Genomic DNA, 25,277 nt, shown 5'->3' with positions numbered 1-25,277 from the left:
GCAGGCAGGGTGCTCTAGACATTCTAAGGCAATTATCAAATAAATTCCCACTGGGAAAAAACATGATTGCTTAAATTGATCTCCGTGATGTTCTAGCTCAGGAGTTCTGCCTCTAGAACCAGGTGTGAAGAACATACCAAATTCTTTGGTTTTCTGAGATGCCCCACTGTTTAGCACGGGCTGTCCTCAAACTGGCTGTAATTCCCCACCCTCAGCCTCCTGCATGATGGACTTAGAGGCAGGAGTCAGCCACTCTGCTCTGCTAAAGACAGTGCTTTTCTCTTTTTCCTTTGCATTTTATGTATTTACTCCGTATGTGTGCAGTTGCATGCACCACAGTTCAGGTACAAGGAGAGAAGACAACTTGCAAGAGACTTGGTCCTTGCCTTCTACCATGCGGGTTCAGAGGATGGAACTCAGGTTGTCGGCATAACTGCAAATGCCTTCACTCGCTGGACCAGCTCCCTCGCTCAGAGGAAAGAATTTAGCCTAAGCCCTAATTCTGAGTCTGTGAGCAGCCAGTTCCCTGAACAACCCACCTGGCACTGGTTTTCTCTCACACCAAGTACAACTAGCACACACACTTGCTGGGCTCTCATCTTCTATTCTGCTGGTCTGTGGCAGGCTCTCTGACCTACACATACACACACACATGCATGCACACACACACTACATGTAATTTTTAAATACTTGAAAAATAAGATGAAATGACTCAAAAGACACCTAAGCATTGACCTCTGGCCTCCACAGACACAAATACACATACATGTAAACACACCGCACACACACATTCATGCTTTCCAGGAACCCCCTTGCTCTTACCACTTCCAGCAACAGCAGTCACTGATGGGTCCCCATTCCGAGGCTCACCCCAGGAAGTGAACTGTGAGGAAGACATCCCTCAAGACCTCCTGAGACAGTCTGAATAGCTCAGGTTCTCCAAACCTTTCCTGCCCAAATTCGTAAAAGCACAAGTATTTACTAAACACTAGATTCTGTTCCTAGGATGATACATATTTTTCCCTGGGCTTGGTGCAAAACTTGTAATTTTAAACCACCATGGATGTCCACAATTATTGTATCATTTATTTCGTCACGTTATTGGTCCACTCTGTGATTTATTTGATGCTAAGGCCCTGATAAGGAAATCAACACCCATGTTTGACGTTGCTGCTATGAGAAAACACCACTGCTCTGAAACACAGGTATAATATACGTACACATGTGCCACGTGTGCACTCAGCATCCGTATCCCACGGCACACATATGAAGTCAGGGGACAACCTCAGGGGTCAGCGGTGGCCTTCCCCCGAGACACGGGTCTCTGTTGTTCTCCTACTGTGTATGTCATACTAGAAGCCTGTGCACCTCCACGGAGTCTCCTATCTCACCTCCTGTCTCCCCACACGGACACTGGGCTTTCTGTGTGGATTCTGGAGCTTTAATCTCAGGTCCTCAAGCTTGCAAGGCTGCTATGGGGCCGGGAAGATGGCTCAGCAGGAAAATATTTTCTGCCTAAGCATGAGGAACCGAGTTCCAGTCCTCCTCTCCCACATACAAGCTGGGCATGGCAGCGTATGCCTGTAACCTCACATCCGCAGGGCTTGCTGGCCAGCCATTCTATCAAGCAGAATCGCTGAGCACAGGTTTTCTGAGAGATCCTGTCTCAAGAAAAAAAGAAAAAAACAAAAAACAAACCAGGAGGAAAACTGTAGAGGAAGATACCCATGGTTGGCATGCTTGACTCCTGCCTCTGAGTGCTCACACACAGAGGAGTGCACAAGCATGCACTTGATATATGTGTATGTGTTAGTGTTTCGCCTACATAGATGCCTAGTGCCCATAGCGTCCAGAAGAGGGTGCCAGATCCCTTACAACAGGAGTTACAGAGGGTCGTGAGTGTCCATGTGGGTCCTGGGAACCAAAGTGGGGTCCTCCATAGGAACAGCAAGAGCTCTTAACTAGGAGACACCACCCCAACCCCTCCCCCAACTATTTTTATAGGGTACTTTATCCCTCAGGGATGTTTATAGTGCAGTATTGTGAAAAGCAGACCCACCTGCTCAATAAAACCCAGCTAAGTAAATTGTAACTAAGTTTGCAGTTATTCCACTTTCAGGAGGAAGACACTGCAGTGTGTTCTGAAGTGCCATGCACCTCTGTGCACACTGGCTGCACACTAGCAACATGTGGAATACCTACACAAGCTGTGCCAGCTCCTAACCCCCAGACCATGAAATCACTCCCTGTACCTACAGGGTCCATCCGGGTGCACCTGTACACCACCTGGGCAGTCATTCGTGTATCTGTTTACATTTTCCACTCCATCTTAGACTTTTAGCATATTCCCCCATTGGTGCAGATGCGATTAGCCCACAGGCCGCACACAGAAGTATTTGCTCAGCCTCCTCTAAAAAAAAAAAAAAAAATGTTTTGTTATCCTAAATTGCCTTTTTTTGTTGTTGTTTTTCGAGACAGGGTTTCTCCTAAATTGCCTTCTTAAAACACGAGACCACTCTTTGGAAAGGAGTGTTGACATTTCAGATAGGTTGTCAGTAGTGTTGGACAAAGAAGAGGATTTCTCCTGGTGTGGTGCTGCAAGCCTACAGTCCAAGCAAAGGGGAAATGGAAGCTTGAGGTCAAGGCTAGCCTGGGCTACAAGAGATTATAACAACAAAAAGGTTTTCTGCTTGCCTGTCAATCTAAAAAGGTAATTTATTACACAGAATGTGTTCTTCCCTAAGAATGGTACCAAAATTAAACACACTAAACTAGATACAATTTATTTCAATCCTTGGGAAGCACTTCCCACCTGCTGGCTGGCACCCAGACATTGATGAACACATACCACGAGTATGTCACTCCTTCCTGCTATGGGTGTAAACAGACACAACTGCTGTGCACAGGGGGACAGTCAGTCCATGACCAGGTCAGTAACTGAAACCCCGAGGCTGCTCAGAAGGACAGAAGAGACTTGATTCAAGACAAGGCCTTTGAGATGGGCGGTCAAGGACACCGCCAATTTCCCAACGTCGGCAACAACTTTTACGGCGCCCAAGCAGTTTACTTCCTCTCTACGAGCTCCACCTGGACCTTGTCCCCAGCCACTTCAGAAGCGATCAGGAACTACACGCTCATTTGAATTCTAGGCTGACGGGCTCTGCAGTTTATCTACCTTTGGACTTTCCAGTTATTAACCCAATGCTTCCCACTTAGAAATCCCTTGCTGAATGCTTGGGAGTAAATGATAAAGAGGATGTTGTGTGGAGACAGGTACTACATCCCAGGGGGACCCGCAGGTAGAGGGAAGATCAGGTTTTGACTGTCTTTGTTCTAAGCAGCGCCCCATCCCAGCCTGACTTACCAGAGGCTTAGAAATGTCCTGGAGGGAGAGATCTATTCCCCGGTGCTGTCCCCACATCTAAGCGCGAGCAACCCTATCAAATGCAGTGAGGTGCTCACAGAGGCACAGAAGCAGGAGGGGACCGGATGGGAAGAACGAGTGGCTGTTATTTCAACACGGGTGCAACATCACCAATGAGGTACAGAGTCCTCCTATTCCAACCAGCAGACTAAAGCATCATCCATGATATTCAGGTCTCTAAAAGAAATACCCGGGTGACTGGAGAGATGGCTCAGAGGAATAGAGCACTGGCTGCTCTTCCAGAGATCCTGAGTTCAATTCCCAGCAACCACATGGTGGCTCACAACTATCTGTAATAAGATCTGGTGTCCTCTTCTGTACTGCAGGATACATGAAGGAAGAAACCTATATACATAATAAATTAAAAAAAACAAAAGAAAAGAAAAGAAAAGAAATACCCTGGCAGAGAAAAGGCCTAAAAGGAAAATGTTGCTCAGGAGGAGAACACCCACAAATACCTCTATGGTGGTTTGGATGAAAATGACCCCACAGGCACACACATTTCAATACTTGGTCTCCAACAGGGAGAACTGTTGGGGAAGGATTAGGAGATGTGGGCTTGTTGGAGGAGGTGTATTTTGAGGTTTCCAAAGAGTCGTGTTTGTGGTTTGAGATGTGAGCTCTCACCTGTTCCTGCTGTCATGCCTTTGCTCCACCACCATGGACTCCAACTCTGAAACCTCGAGCCCAGTTAACGCTTTCTTTCATTATGTTGTCTTTGGCCAGCAACAGGAAAGTAATTAATGCAACCTCTTCATTAGAACTGAAATAAATGTAGATTTAGCTGGTATAAGGCTTCCTTGGGGAGTGGATGTTGTGGTGGTTCCTGACCCCCAGCCTCTCTTGCCTACCAACAATCGAGATCATCGTCCTGTCTCCCAAGAATGCAATCTGTTAGACTTCAGTCTCACACTGAGCCAGACTGGTGGCTCACACTTGACATTCCAGTACATAGGAGGCTGAGGCAGGAAGAATGCCACAAGTTCGAGGCTAGCCTGGGCTACAGAGCAAGTTCTAGGCCAATGCGGGCTACACAGAGACACTGTCTCAAATCCAAACAGAAAAACTAAAGTAAATTTAGAAAGCAATACAGAATGGATGTCATATGGCCCCCAACGGAAATCAACAGACTATTCCTGTGGAATATTTTCCAAATAAAAGTACTAAAAGAGAAATGTTTCCACTATTATAAGCTGTGAGCAGTTTCATCATCTTCCACCAGTCAGATCCTACTACATTCCATGACTGGAGCTGCACACTCTTTAGAATGGCTGGAGTTACAGCCTATTTCCACCACCCGAAAGCTTCCGCATCCTAAATGTTCAGCAGAGGCCATCCCAGACATCACCAACTGCCTGAGCTTGGGGCCGTCAAAAACCTAAAACCAATCAAAACTAAAAGTCATTGAATAATAAAGCATGATACTTGGTACTTATAATAGAACCAAGCCAGAAGAAGTTACGTGGTCTGCCCATCACAAGGAGGAAGCCAGTATCATAATCACAAAGAGGACGCTTTAAACTGCACAATGGAATAAGCTAGTTAGACGTATTTCTGGAGCATTTGTACAATGCTCATGCTGGAAATAAGTCATAGTTTTACCCAAAGAGAAAGTGTGGAAGGAGTTTAACCCAGCAATGTCTTACCAATACCTGGGTGGAGGTATGTAAGGGAACTCAGTATTTAACTGCGCCTGAACAGGCGTGATCACTGCACCTTCCTGCTTCAGCTGGTCAAGAAGGGAACAGTATCCATCCAACTTGGAGAAATTTAAATTGCTCAAATTGCTTATGTTTTCAGAGTGGAGGCTCAGATGTCTGTGCTGATGACGGACACATGAGAAATGTGATCTACTTCCTGCGGCTCCTAGGTGCTGGGTAGAAGAGAAAGAACTGGAGGCCAAGCATCAGCTGGGGATAACACAAAGGCATTTCTCAAAGTCCACACATAAATGGTTCTTCACAGAAGGGATGCCTTGTACAAGTCTAAACACAGTGATGGATACTTGTAATCCCAGGGATAAGAAAGCAAGGTAACTGTTTCCTGAGACTCCGTGACCACCAGCCCAGTCCACTTGGAGTGGCATCCCAAGAGAGACTGTCTCATGAGCTTGACATGGGAGGGACCATCCCATCCCTGGCTGGTGGTCCTGAGTTCTCTGAGAAAGCAGACTGAACAAGCCATGGGAAGCAAGCAAGTAAGCAGTACTCCTCCATGGCCTCTGCATCGGCTCCTGCCTCTATTTGAGTTCCTGCCCTGACTTCCTTTGATGCTGAACTATGATACTGAAGAGATAAATCCTTCTTCCCAAATTGCTTTTGGTCATGGTGTTTCCTCACAGCAATTGAAACCATATCTAAGACAATAAATATAAATAATTTTCATTTTAAAAAGAAAATAACCAAAATAACTTTCCATGCCACATAACTCATGTTCTCAGAACCTTTTGAGTTATGTGTGTTACAGGAAGAAGCACATTGCAGACAGCCAGTGATGAGCTGAAACAGAAGTCTGAAATCATGGCCGTTACTCTACACTATTACTGACCGAGTCAGGTAACTCGGGGCATCCTACATGCAAATCTGAGAGGCTGGCATGAGTCTGGTAAATTACAGAACGGATTTCCTGGTATCCACATGGATAGACCTGTACTGGAGATATGGCTCAGTGGCCACATTTGCCTAGCGTGCTGCAATTCCGACTTACACTGGCAAGCATGATTATGCTTGACACAAAAGACAACTCTAAATACAATCAATTTCTTCAAAAACATCAAGATATGTTCAAAGTGTATTTACGGTGTGGTAAAGGTAGGGACCAGATTCTGAGGACCCCATGGCTTTAGTTTTTAGCTGGGGAGAAAACTTCACGTCTGATACCAAAGTGACCACTACGTTCTGCGTGAGAAAGGCGTTCATATTTGGATAGTAAATGGCACATTTCTTAGAAAACCAATGATTTTAAAGAGTAAGTCTATTTTCCTCTCGTAGGCCATGGCTAACCACAGTATGGCGTAATTCTGGAGAAATCAGACCTCACCCAGTTACAAAAATAGCAAAAAGAACTCTTCACTGCTGGCAGAGAAGTAACAAACATCCTTCCTGATAGTAGAAAAGTGTTTTTGTACTTTCAATTAGGCATTTAAAACACCAGCTCTTCCAGGTGAGACGGAGAGAATACTTATTTTTACAAAAGGGGATCTAAACGAAATCATCCTTCAGGGAAGGTTAAAATAACATCGAGAATCTCACAGAGGTTGAGAACTAAAGATGTGTCCTCGCCTGAGGCACTAAAAACTTGGGTCCCATTCTGTCACCTCTGAAATGGAGACAGCAGATGGCTTCCTACAGGTGATGGAGAAGTCAACAGAACTCGGTTCCCGGCAACCGGTACAACCATGGTTCATGAGGCCAGTTTCACTCTGAAAGGCGCTAACTGTAAGCGCGACTGTAGCCATTCTTGCCCTTCGGTGTCAGTCACAAAGGAAACTCGCATCTGCTTGTTGGCTCTTCCTGATGCACACCACCACTACTCCCAAAGTGGCCACCCCGACAATCACCATCCTGAGATTGTGAACCAGACCTAAAGTCTCCTGTCTGAAAAAGGGAGGGTGTGTAAACACCCTGACAATCACCATCCTGAGAGTGTGAACCAGACCCAGCGTCTCCTGTCTGATAAAGGGAGGGTGTGTAAACACCCTGACAATCACCATCCTGAGAGTGTGAACCAGACCTAGTGTCTCCTGTCTAATAAAGGGAGGGTGTGTAAACACCCCGACACTCACCACCCTGAGAGTGTGAACCAGACCCAGTGTCTCCTGTCTATTAAAGGGAGGGTGTGTAAACACCCCGACACTCACCACCCTGAGAGTGTGAACCAGACCTAGGGTCTCCTGTCTAATAGAGGGAGGGTCATACAAGGCAGCTGGTGACCCTGCTGTGTTACTGACTTTGGGGAAGCCTCCTGTCACCATCCAAACAGAGTAAAAGGCAGGTTGTGCCGACAGGGGCCTCCACAGATTGAGCCACAACTGAGCCTTCGGGTGACAGCTGCCCCAGCCGGCACCTGACTGTAGCTTGAAAATCCTAGCAATATGGCTGCCACGTTCCTGACCCTTACAAAAAGAGTAAGACAGACAGCAAATTTTGCAGTTTGAAAGCACTGATGTGGGGTTAATTTGTCCATAGCAACAGATGATCAATACAGACCCAACAGCATCTTGCTTCACGAACCTAACCTTTAAGAGGTGCTGGCTGTTCCATTTCCCACCCCCTAAATGCTACACTGCCCTTGTCTAGATTGTTCGAAGCCTCTGAGCTGGGTTGAGCAAACCTCATCGAAAAGAAATCCGAAGTTTCCAAAATAGGACACTTTTGAAAGTTCCACAGCATAAAGGTTTATTCCATTTACAAAACCATTAGAAATGAGAAATTCGTGTCTTATCCGTTAGTCCACTGTCATGAAGAGACACTGTGACCGAAGCAGTGTAACTGGAGGCCTCGACCAAGGGGGCGGGAATTAGACTGCAGAAAGAGCAGAGTTATTGTTTGTGTTCAAGTGGTTTTCTCCTGTAACTCAAATTTTTAGTGTAACTTGAGTTTTAGAAATACCAACAGGAAAAATTGAGTTTTCAGATAATCATGCAAGACTTTATAAATCTAACAGCTGAGCCAGGTGTGACAGAGCATACCTCTAACCTAGCACTCAATGGCCAAAGAGGATCGAAGGCAGCAAAGAGAGCCAAGCTAGCCAAAACTCCGCAGCGAGACCCTGCCTCAAATACTACAAAGCAAAAGTTCAATTACCCTTAATTTCTGTTTGTTTTGTTCTCAGGACAGTTTCTCTGTGTTGCCCTGGCTGTCCTGGAACTCACTCTGTAGACCAGGCTGGCCTCAAACTCACAGAGATCTGCCTGCCTTTGCCTCCTGAGTGCTGGACTCAAAGGTATAAGCCACCACCCACAGGCTACCTTAATTTTTTTTTTAAAAGAGTGATTTCCGAAGCCTGTTGCGACCCCCACCAATCTGAATCATCTTCTGCATGTTTCCTGGTCTATGCACAGTGCAGTCACCTCACACTCCAAACAAGCTGTCCTTAGGCTGTCCAGAGTATATGCCGATTCCACCTACACCAAAGAGTCAAAAAAACTGAAAAGGCTATTAACAAAAGGCACAGAATAGTTTAACTCTTTTCCCCTCACAATGAAAATGAAGAAGAGAAAGGGGGAGAAATAAAAATGTAAGCTAGTGACACTATTGTGGCTTCAATTTTAGTAAATTTATTAAAAAAAAAAAAAAACTCTTCAAGGCACAGCTATTTCTGACAATTCTAATGTCGCTAGTGAGAGTCCAAAAGGCTAAGAGACAGCTCAATCAGCAAAGGTTTGGCCTGGCAGGCATGGAAATATGAGTTGGAACCCAGAATCCATGGTTATGGGGGTTCATATCTGTGACCCCAGCACTGGGGAGGCAGACTGGCTGGCCTACCCTACCTGATAAGTTCCAGGTCAATAGCAAGACTCTCAAATAACGAGGTGAACAGTGCCCAAGAAGATCCCAGGTTGTTCTCTGGTCTCCACAAACAGCAACACATGACCGCACACACGTGAGTGTGTGTGTCTGTGTGTGTGTCTGAGGCAGGTGAGTCTCCGTAATTTCAAGGCCAGTCTGGTTGGTCTACACAGTAATTCAAAACAAGTTTTAAGTTCAGAAAACCAGCTCAAACCAGGAGTGGTGATATTAATGCATTAAATCCGAGCATGCAAGAAGTGCATCTCCGTGAGTTCAAAGGCATCCTGGTTTACACAGGTTAGCCAGGGTAACATAGCAAGACCCTGTCTTTAAAAAATAAAAAAAAATGTGACCAAAGGCCAGTCCTCCCTCCCCTCCCCACCCATCCTGCCCTGCAAAAAGGAGCTGGCCATTCTGTGGACCCTGAACTTCCAAAGAAACATCTGAGCTATGCTGACTGCTGTGTTGGAGAACGTGGTTTTCATCTTACCACGTGCAGTAGTGTAAATAGGAATGGCCCATAAACCCATGTGTTTGAATGCTTGGTCCACAGAGAGTCACACTATTAGGAGGTGTAACCCTGGAGTAGGTGTGGCCTTGTTGCAGGAAGTGTGTCACCTTGGTGGTAGGCTTTAAGGTCTCATATGCTCAAGCTGTGCCCAGTGTGGGGGACAGTTCACTTCCTGTTACCTGCAGATCAAGATGTAGACTCTCAACTACCCTTCCAGCACCATGTCTGCCTGCATGCTGCCTTGCTTCACAACATGACAATAAAGGACTAAACTTCTGAAACTATAAACCAGCCACAATGAAATGTTTTCCTTTATTAGAGCTTCCATGATTATAGTGTCTCTTCACAGCAACTTTGAAACCCTGACTAAGGGGCTGGAGAGATGGCTCAGCAGTTAAGAACACTGGCTGTTCTTCCAGAGGTCCTGAGTTCAATTCCCAGCAACCACATGGTGGCTCACAACCATTTGTACTGAGATCTGGTGCCCTCTTCTGGCCTGCAGGCATACATGCAGGCAGGACACCGTATACATAATAAAAAGAAAAAAAGAAACCCTAATTCACTACTGTAGAGTGACCAGTCTCTTCATGCTTGTAAATTACAGTACAAGATACATTTTTAAAGTGTAATTCCAATGTCAGCCATGGCACACGCCTTTAATTTCAGCACTGGAGAGGCAGAGGCAGGTGGATCTCTGTAAATTCGAGAACAGCTTGATTTACATATAGTATTACAGGACAGTCATGGCTGTTATACAGAAAAGCCCTGCCTCAAAAAAAAACAAAACAAAACAAAAAGTGTAATTTCAGCTTTCAGAGTTGCATGTGTTTTGACACAAACAAGCTGGCCTCTGACTCACTACACGGCAGACTCGCTTCTGATGGTTCCCCTCTGCAACATTAGGATAGCGGGGAATCCATCACACCGGGTTTATGCAATGCTGGAGACTGAACCAGGGCTTCCTGGTGCTACATCCCGGACCTCGGAGTGGTTTTTATTTTTGTTTTCTGAAAATCTCTTAAGTCAACAGTTTCTAGTTTGGCGTTGAGTATTTATTGCACCTAGATCCAAAGAACAAAATCCAGTCAGTCTTCAACTTCCTCGACGGAGAACACACAAAGTACACTGCTAACCAGAACACTTTGAAGCATATTGAAGGCACCACTTTTCATTAATATATTTCTCCACTGGCATATTTTACTTCCAAAATAATCTGCCTTTTCCAGGAGTAACGAGGCACACCTGACTTCCTAACACTTGGGAAAGCAGGGGTAGGATGATTTCAAATCCCAGGCCAGCCAAGGTTCCAAAGCAAGAACCTGCCTTAAAATATTTTTAAAAATCAAACCACTTGCTTTATAGTCGGCACAGAACAGACTCACTCAAGTTCTTATCTCCAGAAGTGTAAATGAGGGCTTGCGAGATTGTGCAGTGGCTACGGTGGCCACTTTCTGTTGCTACGATAGGACACCACGACCAAATGCAAGTGACAGAGAAGAAAGGGTTTACCTTGGTCTACAGTTCCAGAGGGATGAGAGTCTGCCACGGTGGGGACACAGGGAAGCAGGAGGCCAACACTGCAGTGGGGGCAGGATGGGAGAGCTCACATCCCCAACCGCACAAAGCGGAGAAAGCAAACTAGAAGTAGAGAAGCCTTTTCAATCCCAAAGACAGGCTCCTAGTGTAAAGGTGTTTGTTTGTTTGTTTGTTTTTGTTGTTTTTATCCTGCAGCAAGGCTGAAGCACCTACACCTCTCCAAACAATGCCGCCAACTGAGGATCAAGTGTTGAAATGCCTAAGACTATGGAGGACATTCCTTATTCAAACCATACTGCAAAGGTGCTTGCACCCAGCCTGACAAGCTCAGTCAGATCCCCAGAACCCAGGCAGGAGAAAACAGAACCCTGTAGATTGCCCTCTGACCTCCACTGCATGCCCACATATACACACACTCACAAATGTAAAATAAAATTGTAAAGTATTTGCCAGACATATAAGACTCCGTTTACTAGGGTGTGATTTAGAGCACTTGTTATAGGCACCCTGATGTTGATCAGAAATGGGAACTATGTTCCTCCAATTAAATGGAAATAGAGTGCTGTATTTATTTTATCAGATGAACCTGTATTATGTAACACACACACACACACACAAGATAATGTTATGTAGTCAGTATTTATACATCCTGTATTTACAGAGATATTAGGTGGCTTCACAAAACAAGTATTTGGGACACCTGCAGCTTGCAGGCCAGCCAGTATAGCTTCAGATTTAATGAAACACCCTGTTTCAAAAGAGAAAAAAAAAAAAACCTAAAGCCACAAATCAATTTTGGCATATAAACACTGTTTTGAAAGCATTACTGAAACAGATACACATTATCAAACCATTATGAAAAAAAAAAAATCAATGAACAAAAGAACTAACTTTTCCCAGGCAAAACTCTGAAGATGCGGAAAAAGAACTGCATGACAAACAACCACCTGCCTCCCGCCTCCCCAACCCTGAAGACAAAGCCCTTTTAACAATCTCAGTCTTATTTCAAATAACTCAGCAGTCGGCACCTCTGACATCTTGTATAGTTCATGATGAATAAACAAGATGTGTGAAAAATTTAAGAGTAACAGCAGCTAAAATTTAAAAATCTTTTCCATTAGACTCTTTTAATTCTCTAAAAGGAGGAACAGGTCCTGTATTTCTAAAGTTCTTGATTTCCTCCTTCTCAGGTGTCCCAGCAAACAGTGTCAGAGGCCTGTCTGGAGGCATCGCTGTCAGGCAAAGAGGAAGGGAGGAAAGGCTGGCTGGATTAGAAGTCAGATGATTAACAGGGCCGCAGACCTCTTTTCTAGCCTTCAGTAATTAACAAGGAAATGAAAGCGATGTTTTCCCCTTTGCAAAGGATGAATGCAACTGCACTTTGGGAAAAACCTTTAGCATGGAGAAACTCTTTCCCAATCTCTCAACCGCTTACAAAAAAATCTGCAGTGTGTGGCCCCACACCCCTTGAAGCCTGTGTGTCGGCTGCACCAATCCAAGGAAGTGTGTGCCACAGAGACCATACATTCCAACACACTGAGCAAGCACACACGTGCCTCCTGAGCTGCCCCAAACCTCAGCGATGAGGGGCACTGGGGCTAGAGCACACAGCGGGGCCCACAACCTAGCGTCCCTAGCACCCCAAAGTGCAAGGGAAGGCAGCAGGAAAGGAAGGGGTCCGTGCAGGGCCTTAAAGAAACCTTTTGTGAGCAGGCCAGTCACACTGGAGGAAGAAAGACGGCAGAGCTGCTCAGCCCTGGAGGTTCTGGAAGCATCGACTGTCCTCATCCTGGAGTTACAGAACACACACAGCGGCACCACAAGCTGCAGCGACCCGGTTGCCTCTGTTTCTGAGGCAACTGCTCTTCTCCCTTCCTCCTTCCCTCCTTAATAAATTAAAGGACTAAACTCTTTTTCTGGGTGAATCTTTCATCACCTACATGGGACAAATAGAGACACAAAGCACGGTCCTTCAAAACTCTATGTATACAATGATGAAGAAAAACATCCATTTTTCCAAGGCAGTTCTGTTCCCACCAGAGATGAGGAAGCAAAGGAAAGGGTCCCCAGCTGGACAAAAGCCCACAGCTGCATTTGCAGGCCTCTCAGTCAGCAGCTGACAGGCTACGTGCACTGGGAAAGGCCAGTATTTAAGATCTATCTACTGATAACTTGAGCTGGCTTCATTCAGGTTCCTAACTAAGAAAGGGATTATCTTTTATAATTTGACACATTTCATATTATCTTATGGCTAAAAAATGCACCATCCTCTGCAGGAGACAAAGCCCTTACATCTCACTTCATTGGTGATATGACTGTAACTGGAGTCTCATGTCACTAAAGAAAAACAACAGCCACAAATGCACGAGATACTTTAAGTACCAGTTTAAAGGCAGCCAGCCACAGATCTTCATCCCTGTGCCTCCACATCTGAAGAGCTTAAAGTTTCCTTTCTTTTTTTTTTTAATGTTTTTTTAAGACATCTTTGTGTAGACCTGGATATCCCGGAACTCAATTTGTAGACCAAGGCTAGCTTTGAACTCACAGAGATCTGCCTGCCTCTGCCTCTGAAGAACGGGGACTAAAGATGTGCTCCACCACCACCTGGCTCAAGATTTCTTAATGTTTATAAGATGGCCGGCTTTAAAAATAGGACTTAAAAATGGGGCTGGAGAGATGGCTCAGTGGTTAAGAGCACTGATTCCTCTTCCAGAGGTCCTGAGTTCAATTCCTAGCAACCACATGGTGGCTCACAACTACCTGTAATAAGATCTGGTGCCAACTTCTGGCCTGCAGGGACACATGCAGGCAGACATTGTATATATAATAAATAAATATTTTAAAATCATAATAAATAATAAAAATAAAAATAGGATTCTGTAATTCCCCTTCCCAACTTATAAACATTTAAAAGAATACAGCTGAATGAGGTAAGAAGTATTAGACACTTCTGCACCTCAAGTACATGGATCATGGACATGTGTGTGCCCTTAACTTTATAATCATTTTGTTTTTTTTTTTTAAGCACTTACTCCCTTTTACATAATTAGAAATTTCTCTACTCTAGGACTACTTTAAAAAATCCCTTCAAATCATGACCAACACTTTCAATTTCTTTCTATCTTTTGTGTGTGTGTGTGTGGTTGCTGAGACAGGACCTTACGGAGCCCACAGTGACCTTGTGCCCCTGATTCCACCTCCCGAGTGACGGAAGCACAAGCCACCACACTCACAGAACTGGTTTTCAGCTGCACTCAACTATGAATACAGCAGACTTCAGTCCCCTCTGTTCTCGGCATACCCACTGTGGACAGGGGTAACATACAAAGCTAATCTCTATTCGCTGACTAGATGCTGTTAGTCTAGTCGAGCTAGGCACACAGCTGCAAAGATATTACAGCCCTTGAATGAAGCAGTTCGGTCCAGTGAAAGGATCTGTTTAGAGTCTGAAGGTTCACAGCCCAGTCTTCAACAGGGTTAGGCTCAGGGTGGGGTGGTGGTGGGGATGCGGAAGGCCTGGGAGGCCGAGCCCAGTGCCTAGCGTATATAGCAACTACCACTCTGTAATTATTAGTTACTCTCTTCCTCTCCCCCATCTTCTGAGTCACAATTCCATAGAAAATGCCACATCCCGCCCTGGACTGTACAGCTTGAAGAAATGCATGAAGAGTTAGAACAACCCTTCACCTACTTTTTTTCTCGATAACTCTACCCTCCATCCCACCACCACTACCACCCTGAGAGTCCACAGAAATGAAACAAGATGATGAGTTCAGGAAAACATTTCAACGCGGAGACGAAGGGCAACTCGCACACGCTTAGCTACTGAGGATGCCATCGAGAACTCGACTCCATTGGTGGCACCTCCGTTCACACTCACAGCAGGGAAGGGGAGACCTTATTCTGTGCAGAGAATGAAGCAGAAGAGAAAAGACTAGCCCCAGGGTGAACCCATGAAAGACTGGCAGCTCCTACCAACTCAAAGAAAGCACGGCCCTGCCTCCTGCAAGCAGCTGAGCCACGAGGAGCCCACCAGGTGACTTACTGAATTTTACCAAATGGCACAGTCTTGACCAGAGCTAAAGTCAGTGTCTAATTTGTGTGGCTCAAATGTTGAGAGAAATGGCCTATTTTTGTTTTCTGGTATATTGGGACAGGGTCTCTCTATGTGGCCCTGGCTGCCCCGAAATTTGCTATGCAGACAGGCTGGCTTCTGACCCACAGAGTTCCTTAATGCACGGGGATTAAGGGCCTGTGCAACTGTGCCCAGTGAGGACCGTTCTCCTTAGCACTATCCTACTTCTTAATACAGAGGATGCGACCACTAGAAAAATGCAACAGTATAAACAAGAGCCAAAACAAGCCAGCAGAAATACCGTCTAAAAGCAGGGGTTAACGCTGCTTTTAAAACGACATGCCTGCCCATGCCTGCCCACGCCTTTAATCCTAGCACTCAAGAGGCAGAGGCAGGCAGATCTGTGTGTGTTTGAGGCCAATCTGGTCTACAGAGTGAGTTCCAAGACAGTCATGGCTACACAGAGAAACCCTGTCTCTGAAAACAATAAACAAACAAATAAATAAAGTTTCTGATAAGCCAGTGTAACAAAGAGCGGCTCATCCAGACATGCTAAGAATAAGGTGGTTACAAAAGGGTACTTCTCTATTTCTAGAGTTCCCAAACGGCATCTGGGCTTTCCAAAACTTTTGGTGGATTAATTTAAAAGGAGGCACTCTGTAAGAATCAGTGATGGGAGCCCTTGCCTGGGTTCTTCCCTACCACTGAATGTCTTTCTCTGCCGCAGACAAATCTCTACTTCTCTAAGAGTTTCCTCACGTGAGAAAAGGATGGTCCATTTTTCCTCTTCTCCAAATCTTACTTAGGAAAAGTTGATTTTCTGTCAAAGAGGCCATACAGCTTTTTTACTGTATGAACTGAAGATGCAGCCACGCGCAATACAGCTCACACGATGCTCCTAAATACTGTGCCCACAACAGTACCAGCTCATAAAACTCCAGTGATTCTAAAGCCCAAGCCTCTCCCCAAGGCAAATTCACACCTACGCATTAAATAAATGCTTGCTGAGAAAAACTGCAAACATCCCTCTTGTTGCAATGGTTCCATACAAGCTTTTCTGTTTACTAGGTAAACAAACGCTCAAGATGTAGGAAGAGATGATAATACTCAAAGTGTGTATCCAAACCTTCGACTTCACTTGCTGAACTGATTAAAATGCCTACTTGACATACTAGGAAAACGGTGATTAAGAGTTCAAATTTCAGGAAATAAAAGTGTAAGGACATAAACAATGAGACAATCCAAAAAATAAGCAAAAAAGAAAAAAATGCACCTCGAGAATGCAGAATTATTACTGAGGGTGTGAATCACCGCTTCAGAGGAGATATCCTGAAATGACGGACATAAGGATGGCCCCTCTAATGCAGAAGCATCCTTTCCCGCCCTTATAGTCCACGTCAACATGCCATCCAACTCTGAACCAAATTAAAGACACATTCTTGTATTTTATTTTTCTCCTCTTTGGCAGTGAAAGCAACAGAACCTAAGGTTTTCTGCAATAGAAATAATTTCTTTCCCTTATTTTATGAAGCAACCAGACTAAAATTCATAATCAAAACAGGAAAAGTAAAAACCTTAAAAATAATTCTGAGCACTCTGCAATTTGCTGCCCAAAATAGAACCCATACCATCCATACCACCAAATGAAAATTATAAGTTTGTAAGCATCAAGTCAAATTATAAAGTGAAAGATTTAAAATGTTTCAATGGCAATAAGTGGGGGAGGGGGTGTCTTTCTTTACTGGTAGGTATTTGCTGTTTTTCCGCTAGCATCTCTTCATTGACATTGTTTGAATGTTCCCCAAACTAATTTGTTCTTCCCCTTGAGTAAAAAAAGATAAAACCTGACTAATCAATTGTTCAGGCATGCCGTCTTAAATAGAACTCTCCTGTCCTCAAATTAAGGAGTCGGTCATATTTTGAGATATTATGCCTTTGACAAGATGTTTCAAAGCACACATTTTTAAAAATTAGTTTAGCCAAAGCCCACCAGTCTCATTTAAAAAAAAAAAAAAAAAAAGGAGAATAAAAAGAAAAGGAAGAAAAACGGAAAATACACTTATGGTGTTTAAATAGAATCTTTCAAATTACATTTTGAAACTCATGGCTTCTGAGCAGCTCCCAATTCTATGCTGTTTCTAAGAGAACTGGTCAGGACCGGTTGTGCAAAAACAACAAAACACCCTCCTAGGACAGCATTTCTAAATGGAAGCATGCATGCACTAACACACACTTCACAAGATGGGCACTGCAATGTATGCCTAGGATCCCAGCAATTTGGGAGGGTGAGGCAAAGAGCTTCACGAGCTAGGAACAGCTGGAGCTAAATCAGGAGACCCTGTGTATAAAAAAGAAAGTTTGTGTGTGCTGGTGTGTGTGTGGGGGGGGGGGAGTGACAGACTGTGAAAGCCACCACAGAAGTGAACTGGAGAGAAATGAAGGAGGGGAGATTTTGCATTGGCCAGTCTTCTCAGGAACGGGCTCACTGAAAATGCCACTGCAGGTGTCTGTGCCTTGCCAGCCAGAAGTGAAGGCACCTGTAAGTGCTAGGCATCTCGCAGGGGCTGAGCCATTACACGTGACTTCCTTAGTGGGTTTCAATCATCTGGTGATTTTCATTAGCTTTGTCTGGACTGAAACTCAGAGGAATGGCTGCTCAATTAAGGACCTCCCCTTTCTCTCACTACTTGATCTACCGCTCCCCCCACAAGACGCACACACCCCAGTGAATCAGAGGGATGATACATACATTTGTACATGACCAATTGCTCATCTACTTTTGACGGTTTCATTAGCAGACCTGGAATAGTGGCCCAGTTGTAGACAGCAGATATTTAGAAAATATCAAACATTTATAAATAGTTCTAGGAGAAATCTATTTTTACTGCTTTTCTGTCTTGTTATAAATATACCCTAATCTCTATCCTTTTACGCACAATTCAGCATCATTAACATTCTTCTTCAACCCACTAAGGAACTTGAAAAGCAACCTGCACAAACACACACATAAAAATATTGTTTACTTTAAAGGGTGAAATGATTTTCACATGTAGTTAGTTTTGAATCTTCTAATCTCTTTTAAGTGTATTTTAAAATATAAAATCATTTCTTAAAGAAAATATACTCCCAGCACTCGGGAGGCAGAGGCAGGCGGATCTCTGTGAGTTCGAGACCAGCCTGGTCTACAGAGCTAGTTCCAGGACAGGCTCCAAAGCCACAGAGAAACCCTGTCTCGAAAACCAAAAGAAAAAGAAAAAGAAAATATACTTCAGACCATTACATATAAAAGGCTTTCTTCAAATATTAATTTTCCCTCATCCATCAAATGACCACCCCAGCTTAACATAATGAAACACACAACTTCTAAAGGGTCATCTTATTCTCTGTAATTGCAAATAAACCTTGTTACTATTGAAAAGTACAATGTAGCAGATGGACTAAATAATCAATTCTCTTTTAGAACTAAGGTTTAAGAATTTAAATACCTCTATAAATTGCTGCCTTCAATTTAAAACTGATGCTATTGGAAAACCAATCTAATTCAATAGTAGTATTGAATTAGGAAATAAAGGAAAATGATATACTTTATTTGTAGACCTCATTAGTTTTTAATGTTTAATATATGAAAAGTTAAATACTAGCCTCTTAAAAACATCTTAAGGCTACATTATTATCTAAATATCAAGAATTTTTTTTTTACCATTTCTATTCCAACCCTAATATCTATTTCTTAGAGATCAGGAAAATGTATGTTCTCTACAATATAAAAAATTCACCTTTTTGAAAATGTGTAACTGCAACTTCAAAACTAAATAAATCAAAGTGACTTTACAGTTTGATAACATATATGGCACTGTATTAATCTTTCCACATATGTAATTAAGTCCAGCCATTATTTCTAATTCAACAAACTCTTGAATTAGAAGTCTCCTATAAGATGTAAAACTAATAAAGTCTTTCTGTTTCTAGAAAATTAAAAATTAATGCAGAAAAAGCCTTTGTTACAGGGAGGACTTGAAGTTGGGTGGATTTTGGGGGGGTTGGTATTTAATTCAGCTATACACAATGTAGTACATACAAGCAAAATACAATTGGGATACTGTTTTCTTTAGCATTCCTATAGGAGACCAAATTCATTTGCATTGGAGAACACAATTACTGATTTCTAACTCATGAAAGACAGATTCATAGCTTCCCTACAGCACCTCGGAGCATTTGACTGTCCCAGTGAAAATGGCATCAATCAGCTACTTCCTAGAAGTAGGTAGATATTGCATTTTTTTTTCTAAAGTTGTGTTTTGCACAGAATCATTCAACTTTAGGTACAAAAGCACAGTCAAGTAAGCATGTCTTGGATCAAAACCGTTTATCCAATGTGTACATGTGTATATGGGAATTTTTAAGTGCACTTTCAGCAGCTCCCAAAATAAAAATTCTACCAAGGAAGTTTCTGAAACTTTTCACAGCACTTTTAAAGTTATCAGGTTTTTCCCTCTCTAACCCACAGGTACTATAGGAATATAGAAGGCAACCCAAAGATTTTTATTCATCAGACCGAAACCAAGTAGAATGCAAGAGAAATAGATGATAGGTATGGCTTACTGACCAACCATCTGCACTTAAGATGGACGAAACATAAGTAACAACAAGAAAAAAAAATTTCTACTTCAGAATGGTTGAAAAAATAAACAGTGTCTAGTCTGTCTACAGTGTAGCCATGTGTATTAAATGATGCTATGTGATTTAACAAAAGACCCAGTGGTAAGCAAATAGCATGCCAATAACTCCACAAATGAAGATTAAAACATTTTACAAACTATCATCAGCTTTAGAAAAACAACACCTATCTTCCTATTGGGAACGTAGGTATTAAAACAGCTTCCTGAGAATTCAAAGAGCCAAGCACGATATTTAAAAAATTAGCACTCAATCACTGAATCATTTCTCAAGGAGGTAAAGAGAGAGGACGGCTTGTTTTCCCTGTGCTCCACAGAATACAAAAACCACATATAGAACTGACCAAATGTTCACAAATTTACTTCCAACTTGTCAATTTGCATGGAAAGGGAACAAAAGAACAATAAAACAATCACTGTATAACATGAAAGCTTTGGTCTTACATGTCACAGTACTCTGGTTTTTTTAAAGCCACCAGAGTGGTTGTGCCCAGAATTATGGAGACCTCGTCCCAGAGGGCTGAGCCTAGCTAACTAATTCCAACCAGTTTAGCTTTCTCTCCCTTAAGTTGCAGTGCAAGTAGGGAACGTCTGGATTCGAAATAAAGGGGGAGGAAAAAGATTAAAACCATCAGTCAAAAAATAGTGCCCCTCTCTCCAGCAGCCGCTACCCATGCCTTTGGTTTCTTAACTGTCTTCAGGTGTAGTCAACCACAGGGCAGGCTGAGGGTCTTCCTCTTGGTTATTTTATATCACCAACATGTTCAAAGAAATCCACTTGTTCCTAGGACTATATAAGCCCTAGACTGTTAAACAATTTATACTAAAACTTGTGACATGACTATTTTTGAGCTATGGCAGAATAAGTGACACTTCAGCCAAAATACAAACAACCTCTGCATTTTGAAAGAAAAAGCCAAAATAGTCTTTTTGTTGCTAAGTTCTGGGTGATCTTAACAACTTTAAATAAGCTAGCATTTCACTTATTTTGAAAACTAAAGGATACACACTGCATGATGGAATAAGGGGACATCAAATAACCCCAACTACAAATCTATTGACTTGTGCTAATTTTGACCTCCAAAAGGATTCACAAGAGCTAGACAGTCAACAGAATGAAATATTTAGAGATACATAGTGCATTAAACATTCTCAGTGGTTCTTTTTAGCAGTATTCATCAAAACTTCAACTGTTGAGGGACGAATGGTTTAAACTTACAGTAAATACTTAGCATCCCAGAACAGTCCCCTACCCATCCCCCAAAATGATAATAATAATACTGAAGGAAACCACATAAACTCAGAACAATTTACAGAAAGCCTGCTATACATTTTCAACATAAGAATCCACTCAGTAATACAACCCAAATTGCAAATCATTAGTTCTTAACTTTTTCTAAAACAAAAGTATTAAAACAGTTTTCTAATGTGGTGCAGTCATGTACAAACAGAGATTCCATGACATTAAAACGTATGTGGAAATAAGCTCACGATGTTTTTAAAAACCCTCCAGCACAGCCAAGTATTTCTAAAATCAATTTGTTTTAAAATGTTCTCAAATCTTGCGTCTTAACCTCTGACTAAGAAGATGGAAAATCAGACTTAGCCTCCCAAGTTCACATACTTAATGATGAATGCAAAGAAACTTCCTTAATGGCTGTAAAGTAAGTCAGGACACGTGGGAGGGGGTAAACACCCCCCCTCCCAATTTAAAGTCCACAATGAGCTTTACACAAAGATTTTCTCCTTCATTCTTCCCTTGCAAATCACTGGGGAAACCCAGCCCCCACAGAACGCGTTACTCCTATGTTAACAATAGCTAACTATTGGCTTCACCGCGATATTGTTTATTCTCCAGCGTTCTCTAATGCAACAATAACAGCAAAGTGCTCAGGAGCATAGCCCCTCTGCCTCAGTTATTGAAGTCTGGCTTCTCCCTGCATCCCATACAAACAACCTACTGCTTTAGAATACCACACAAAATACTGACCCCTTAGTTACTGAATTATTGTATTATTCGTCACTAAACTATGCAAAAAAAAAAAAAAGTAATTAGTCGCATGGTCAAGTTAAGCAATTCAACTGACACAGTAAATATTTACTCTTAACATCTCCCAGGAAGTTTGCTATTGTGCTGGGGGTAGGAATGGCAGTCGGGAGTTCTCAGGGAAAGGCAATTTATGATAAACAACTTAATCGATCACAGCCAACTGAATTTACCTAGTGTTCTCCATCCCGACCCTAATTAGGCACCAAACAGTTTGCAAGCACAGAAAACACCTTATATAATGAAAGTAAAATAATAATAAAAGAATAATAACTTTCTAAGCTATGTATCTCCACTAACAAACAGAAGCCCTTTTAAAAAAAACATACAGACATTTTTTAAAGTTGACGATTTTTTTTTAGTTATACGTATGGAAAACCAATCGCGGAGGGGGGGGTTAGAAAAAAAAGAAACTAGGCAAAATATATTTACCTTAGCTTTTTAGAGACTGAGTAATCAACTTCCATGATTTTCCCATGCAATTCCACTTTACCTTTAAAACAGAAATTTAAAGTACTCAGAACCTCCCTGAGTCAAACCCGCGGGGGTCTAGGCACACTACTCCGCGCTCGGGCTCCGCCTTCTGGAGCCTTCAAGGGGTCCTCCACCCGGCCGCAGCTGGGCGAACTTAGCGCCAACTGTGATGAAAAGTGGGCGCCACGGGTGGCGGACGAGGTGGGAAGGGCACAAGCCCGGTTCCGACCCCAGGTACAGCTGTGGGTGGCATAACCGGAAAAACATTTAATACAGAGCGGCGCCAATTTGAAAAGATGAGCTCATTTGAAACTCAAGCTGCAGGGCTGGCGCGCCCCGGCTTCTCCGGCCCCCAGTTCCATATTCCGCCACCCGAGGACCCCGAGATTCCGGGGCGCTCTCCCCCCACCCCCTCCCCACCCCCTCCCTGCCAGCGGGACTCGGGGGACACGCGCAGGAGACCCCAGCTCTGCGGCCGCCTACTTTGGGGTGACCCCCAGGTCTCGCCAGCCCACCCCGTCGCACAGGTCTCCAAGGAAGGGGTTCCCTGCGGAGTCGGGGGTCGCAGGCCTGGGGAGCGTGGCCCGTCGCGTGCGTGTGCGGGATGCGAGCTGGGAACGCGCGCGCAGGCGAGTGTCGCGCTCCGACTCCCGTCTGGGCTCCAGCGCGCTCGCGGGCCCCCCGGTCGCCTCTTTCCCGGTTCTCAGCCCGGGCCCCCACCGAGTTGAGACAGGGTACCTCGTAAAAAGGTGCTTCTGGCCGAGCAGGAGGCGGGGAGACGGGAGGCGGAAAGCCCCCAGCCCCGAGTTCTTCTCAATAAAATCGGACAAAAAATTCAGGGAAAAATAGGAGCGCTTCCGAGACCAGCGAAAGGGAAGTGAGCTTCGGGAAAAGACCGAGGGAGATGTGCGGTCCGGCAAGGGCCGGGTAGGGGGAACCCCGGGACCTCAAAGGGTTCAGTAGGTAAAGTCGAGGAACTGCCGAAAGTGGGGGGCCAGGACCCGGGGAGGGGTCTCGAAAAGGAGAGTGCAGCTCGGGAGACTGCAGAGGGCGAGAGGTATTTGGCACGAGGCATGGGAAGAAGGAAGGTCTGACCAGAAGGGAAGATGCTGGACTTGGGGGGCCCCTGGCAAAGAGGGCACTAGAAGGGTCAGAGAAAACGAAAACAGGGGGCTCTGCAAAGGTGGGGGCGGGGGAAGCTTCGCGGAGCAGCTGGGCACGCCAGGGGCGCTCCTAGGAAGCCAGCGAGCCCTGGGACCCCCGGAGGAACACAGGGTCGCCCCGAGTCTGAGGCCCGAGGGTCTAGGGTAGCCCCCGCTGTGGGGGCAGGGCAGCCGGCCGTCCCGGAGCCCGCCCGCCACCAGAGTCGCGCGGGGCTGGTGCGTGGAAGTGAGCGTGCGGGCGCGGGAGTCGCGGCGGGCGCGGCCCGTGGGGCTCGGCCTCCCCGCTGCCACCGTCCCGAGCCGGCGAGGCGAGGCGTGGGTCGCGCGAGTGCTCACCGGAGAGGGTCTCGATGGCGCGGATGGCCCAGTTCTGGTCGGGGTAGTCCACGAAGGCGTAGCCGGACTTGAGCAGGACCTGTCCCGCCAGGGGCAGCTTCCTGTCCCCGAAGAGCTGCCGGAGGTCGTCGGCGGTGACGGCGGGGCTCAGGTTCCCGATGTACAGCTTGTTCATCATCCGCGTCTTCCCGAGAGCCCGCGGCTCCCCCGGCCCGGCACCCGGCGCTCCCGCCGCCTCTGCTGCCCTCCTCTCTCCTCCAGAGCCCGCCCCCGCCCCCACCCTCGCCCTCAGCCTGGCTCCCCCCACCGCGGCCGGCCCGGCCCGCCCGGGGGCAGAGGCGGAGGCGGGGACTCGACGCGGCTGCCTCCTCGGGGCAGAGTCCCAGGCGGGCTCGCGGACAAAGCGCTCGCTCTGCCTCCCGGTACCGGGGCGGCGACGGGCGACGCACCCCGCGCGCCGGAGAGTTGGACCGGCGTGTGCACAGCCGAGAGTGCGCGCCCAGCCCGTCCCGCGCCGCGCGCTCCGCTGGCTCGGCGCTCCCCAGGCTGCGCGCCGGACGGGCGGAAGCGGTGGCGACCCGAGCGAGGACCCGACCGGGAGCGGCTTTGCGTGGCGGCGCGCGGGCGGTAGGAGGAGAGGGGGCGTGGGCAGGGTGTGTGCAAGGTGGACCGGCGTGGGCGTGCGGCCGGTGAAGTGCACAGCGAGGTGAGAGGCGCACGCCACGGCTGACAACTTTTCCCCCGCTCGTCCAGAGCCTTGAGCGGATCCGGATACTCGCTGCGAGTCGGGCTCCTGGAGAAGGGGGCGCATGTGGTCAAAGGACGGTAGACCACACCGGCTTCTCCCCAGACCGTGTATCCAAGGAAAGTTGCCGTGGCTCTGGGCCCCGGTTTTCCCATCCAAGAAGAGAAAGGAAAGCCAGAGCTGAGCCCAGCGGCGGCCCAGGTGGCAGCCGAAGAGACGACGACGCTGGATGCCAGGGCTGAGCGATCGGTTTGGTTCCAGAGCCTGGCAGACATTCCCGGAGTTCTGGATGGAAGAGGCAGGGTCGTACGCCCCCTCCCGGGAATGAGCCTTTCAAGGGACCTGTGGAAATGTAGGGCTACAGAGGAGGAGAATTGGAGGGATTCTGGGGTGAGATGACTCTGGACTTCTGGGTGTAACCTGGAAAGTGTTTGTTGGAATTTAGAGGGCTTACATGGTGGGAGGTTTGTCTAGGTGGAGAAGTGGCCATGGGCCATAGGGAAGAAGGCCTGGCTACTCCATTCTCAGACTCAGCAGTGTGCCCCCAAAGTGTACCAGCGTCCCTGAGCGTGTTTTATCTGTAAAAGAAACAAAGTAACCACACTAGTAAGGGTGTCATAAAGGCTAGTTGAGTAATGTGTGACTACTGAAGGTTTGCTTTCTTTGCCCAAGGAACCTTGGAGCTTAAAAACTTGGAGGGGGAGGGGGCTGTCCTTAATTACTTGTCTTGAGAAGGAAATGGTGAATTCTTTCTCATTTAGATATTTACTGACATTTCAA

At 45.5% G+C, this 25,277-nt stretch overlaps 1 protein-coding gene across 1 annotated transcript in view; it reads right to left on the bottom strand.

Moving 5' to 3' along the window:
- The window catches only part of Igf2bp2 (insulin like growth factor 2 mRNA binding protein 2), a 108,786-nt gene extending 84,809 nt beyond the window's left edge, over nt 1-23,977 (bottom strand). The window contains exons 1-2 of the mRNA XM_057764291.1: nt 23,753-23,977; nt 22,212-22,272 (exon numbers count right to left, since the gene is read on the bottom strand). Of these exons, the coding sequence (XP_057620274.1) occupies nt 22,212-22,272; nt 23,753-23,930 (239 nt within the window). The 5' untranslated portion in view covers nt 23,931-23,977. The remainder of the gene's footprint in view (nt 1-22,211; nt 22,273-23,752) is intronic.
- Between the last annotated feature and the right edge of the window lie 1,300 nt (nt 23,978-25,277).

Source organism: Chionomys nivalis, chromosome 3 (genome assembly GCF_950005125.1).
Source record: "Chionomys nivalis chromosome 3, mChiNiv1.1, whole genome shotgun sequence".
Taxonomy (NCBI): Eukaryota; Metazoa; Chordata; class Mammalia; order Rodentia; family Cricetidae; genus Chionomys; species Chionomys nivalis.
This window is presented reverse-complemented; position numbering and strand designations above follow the sequence as displayed.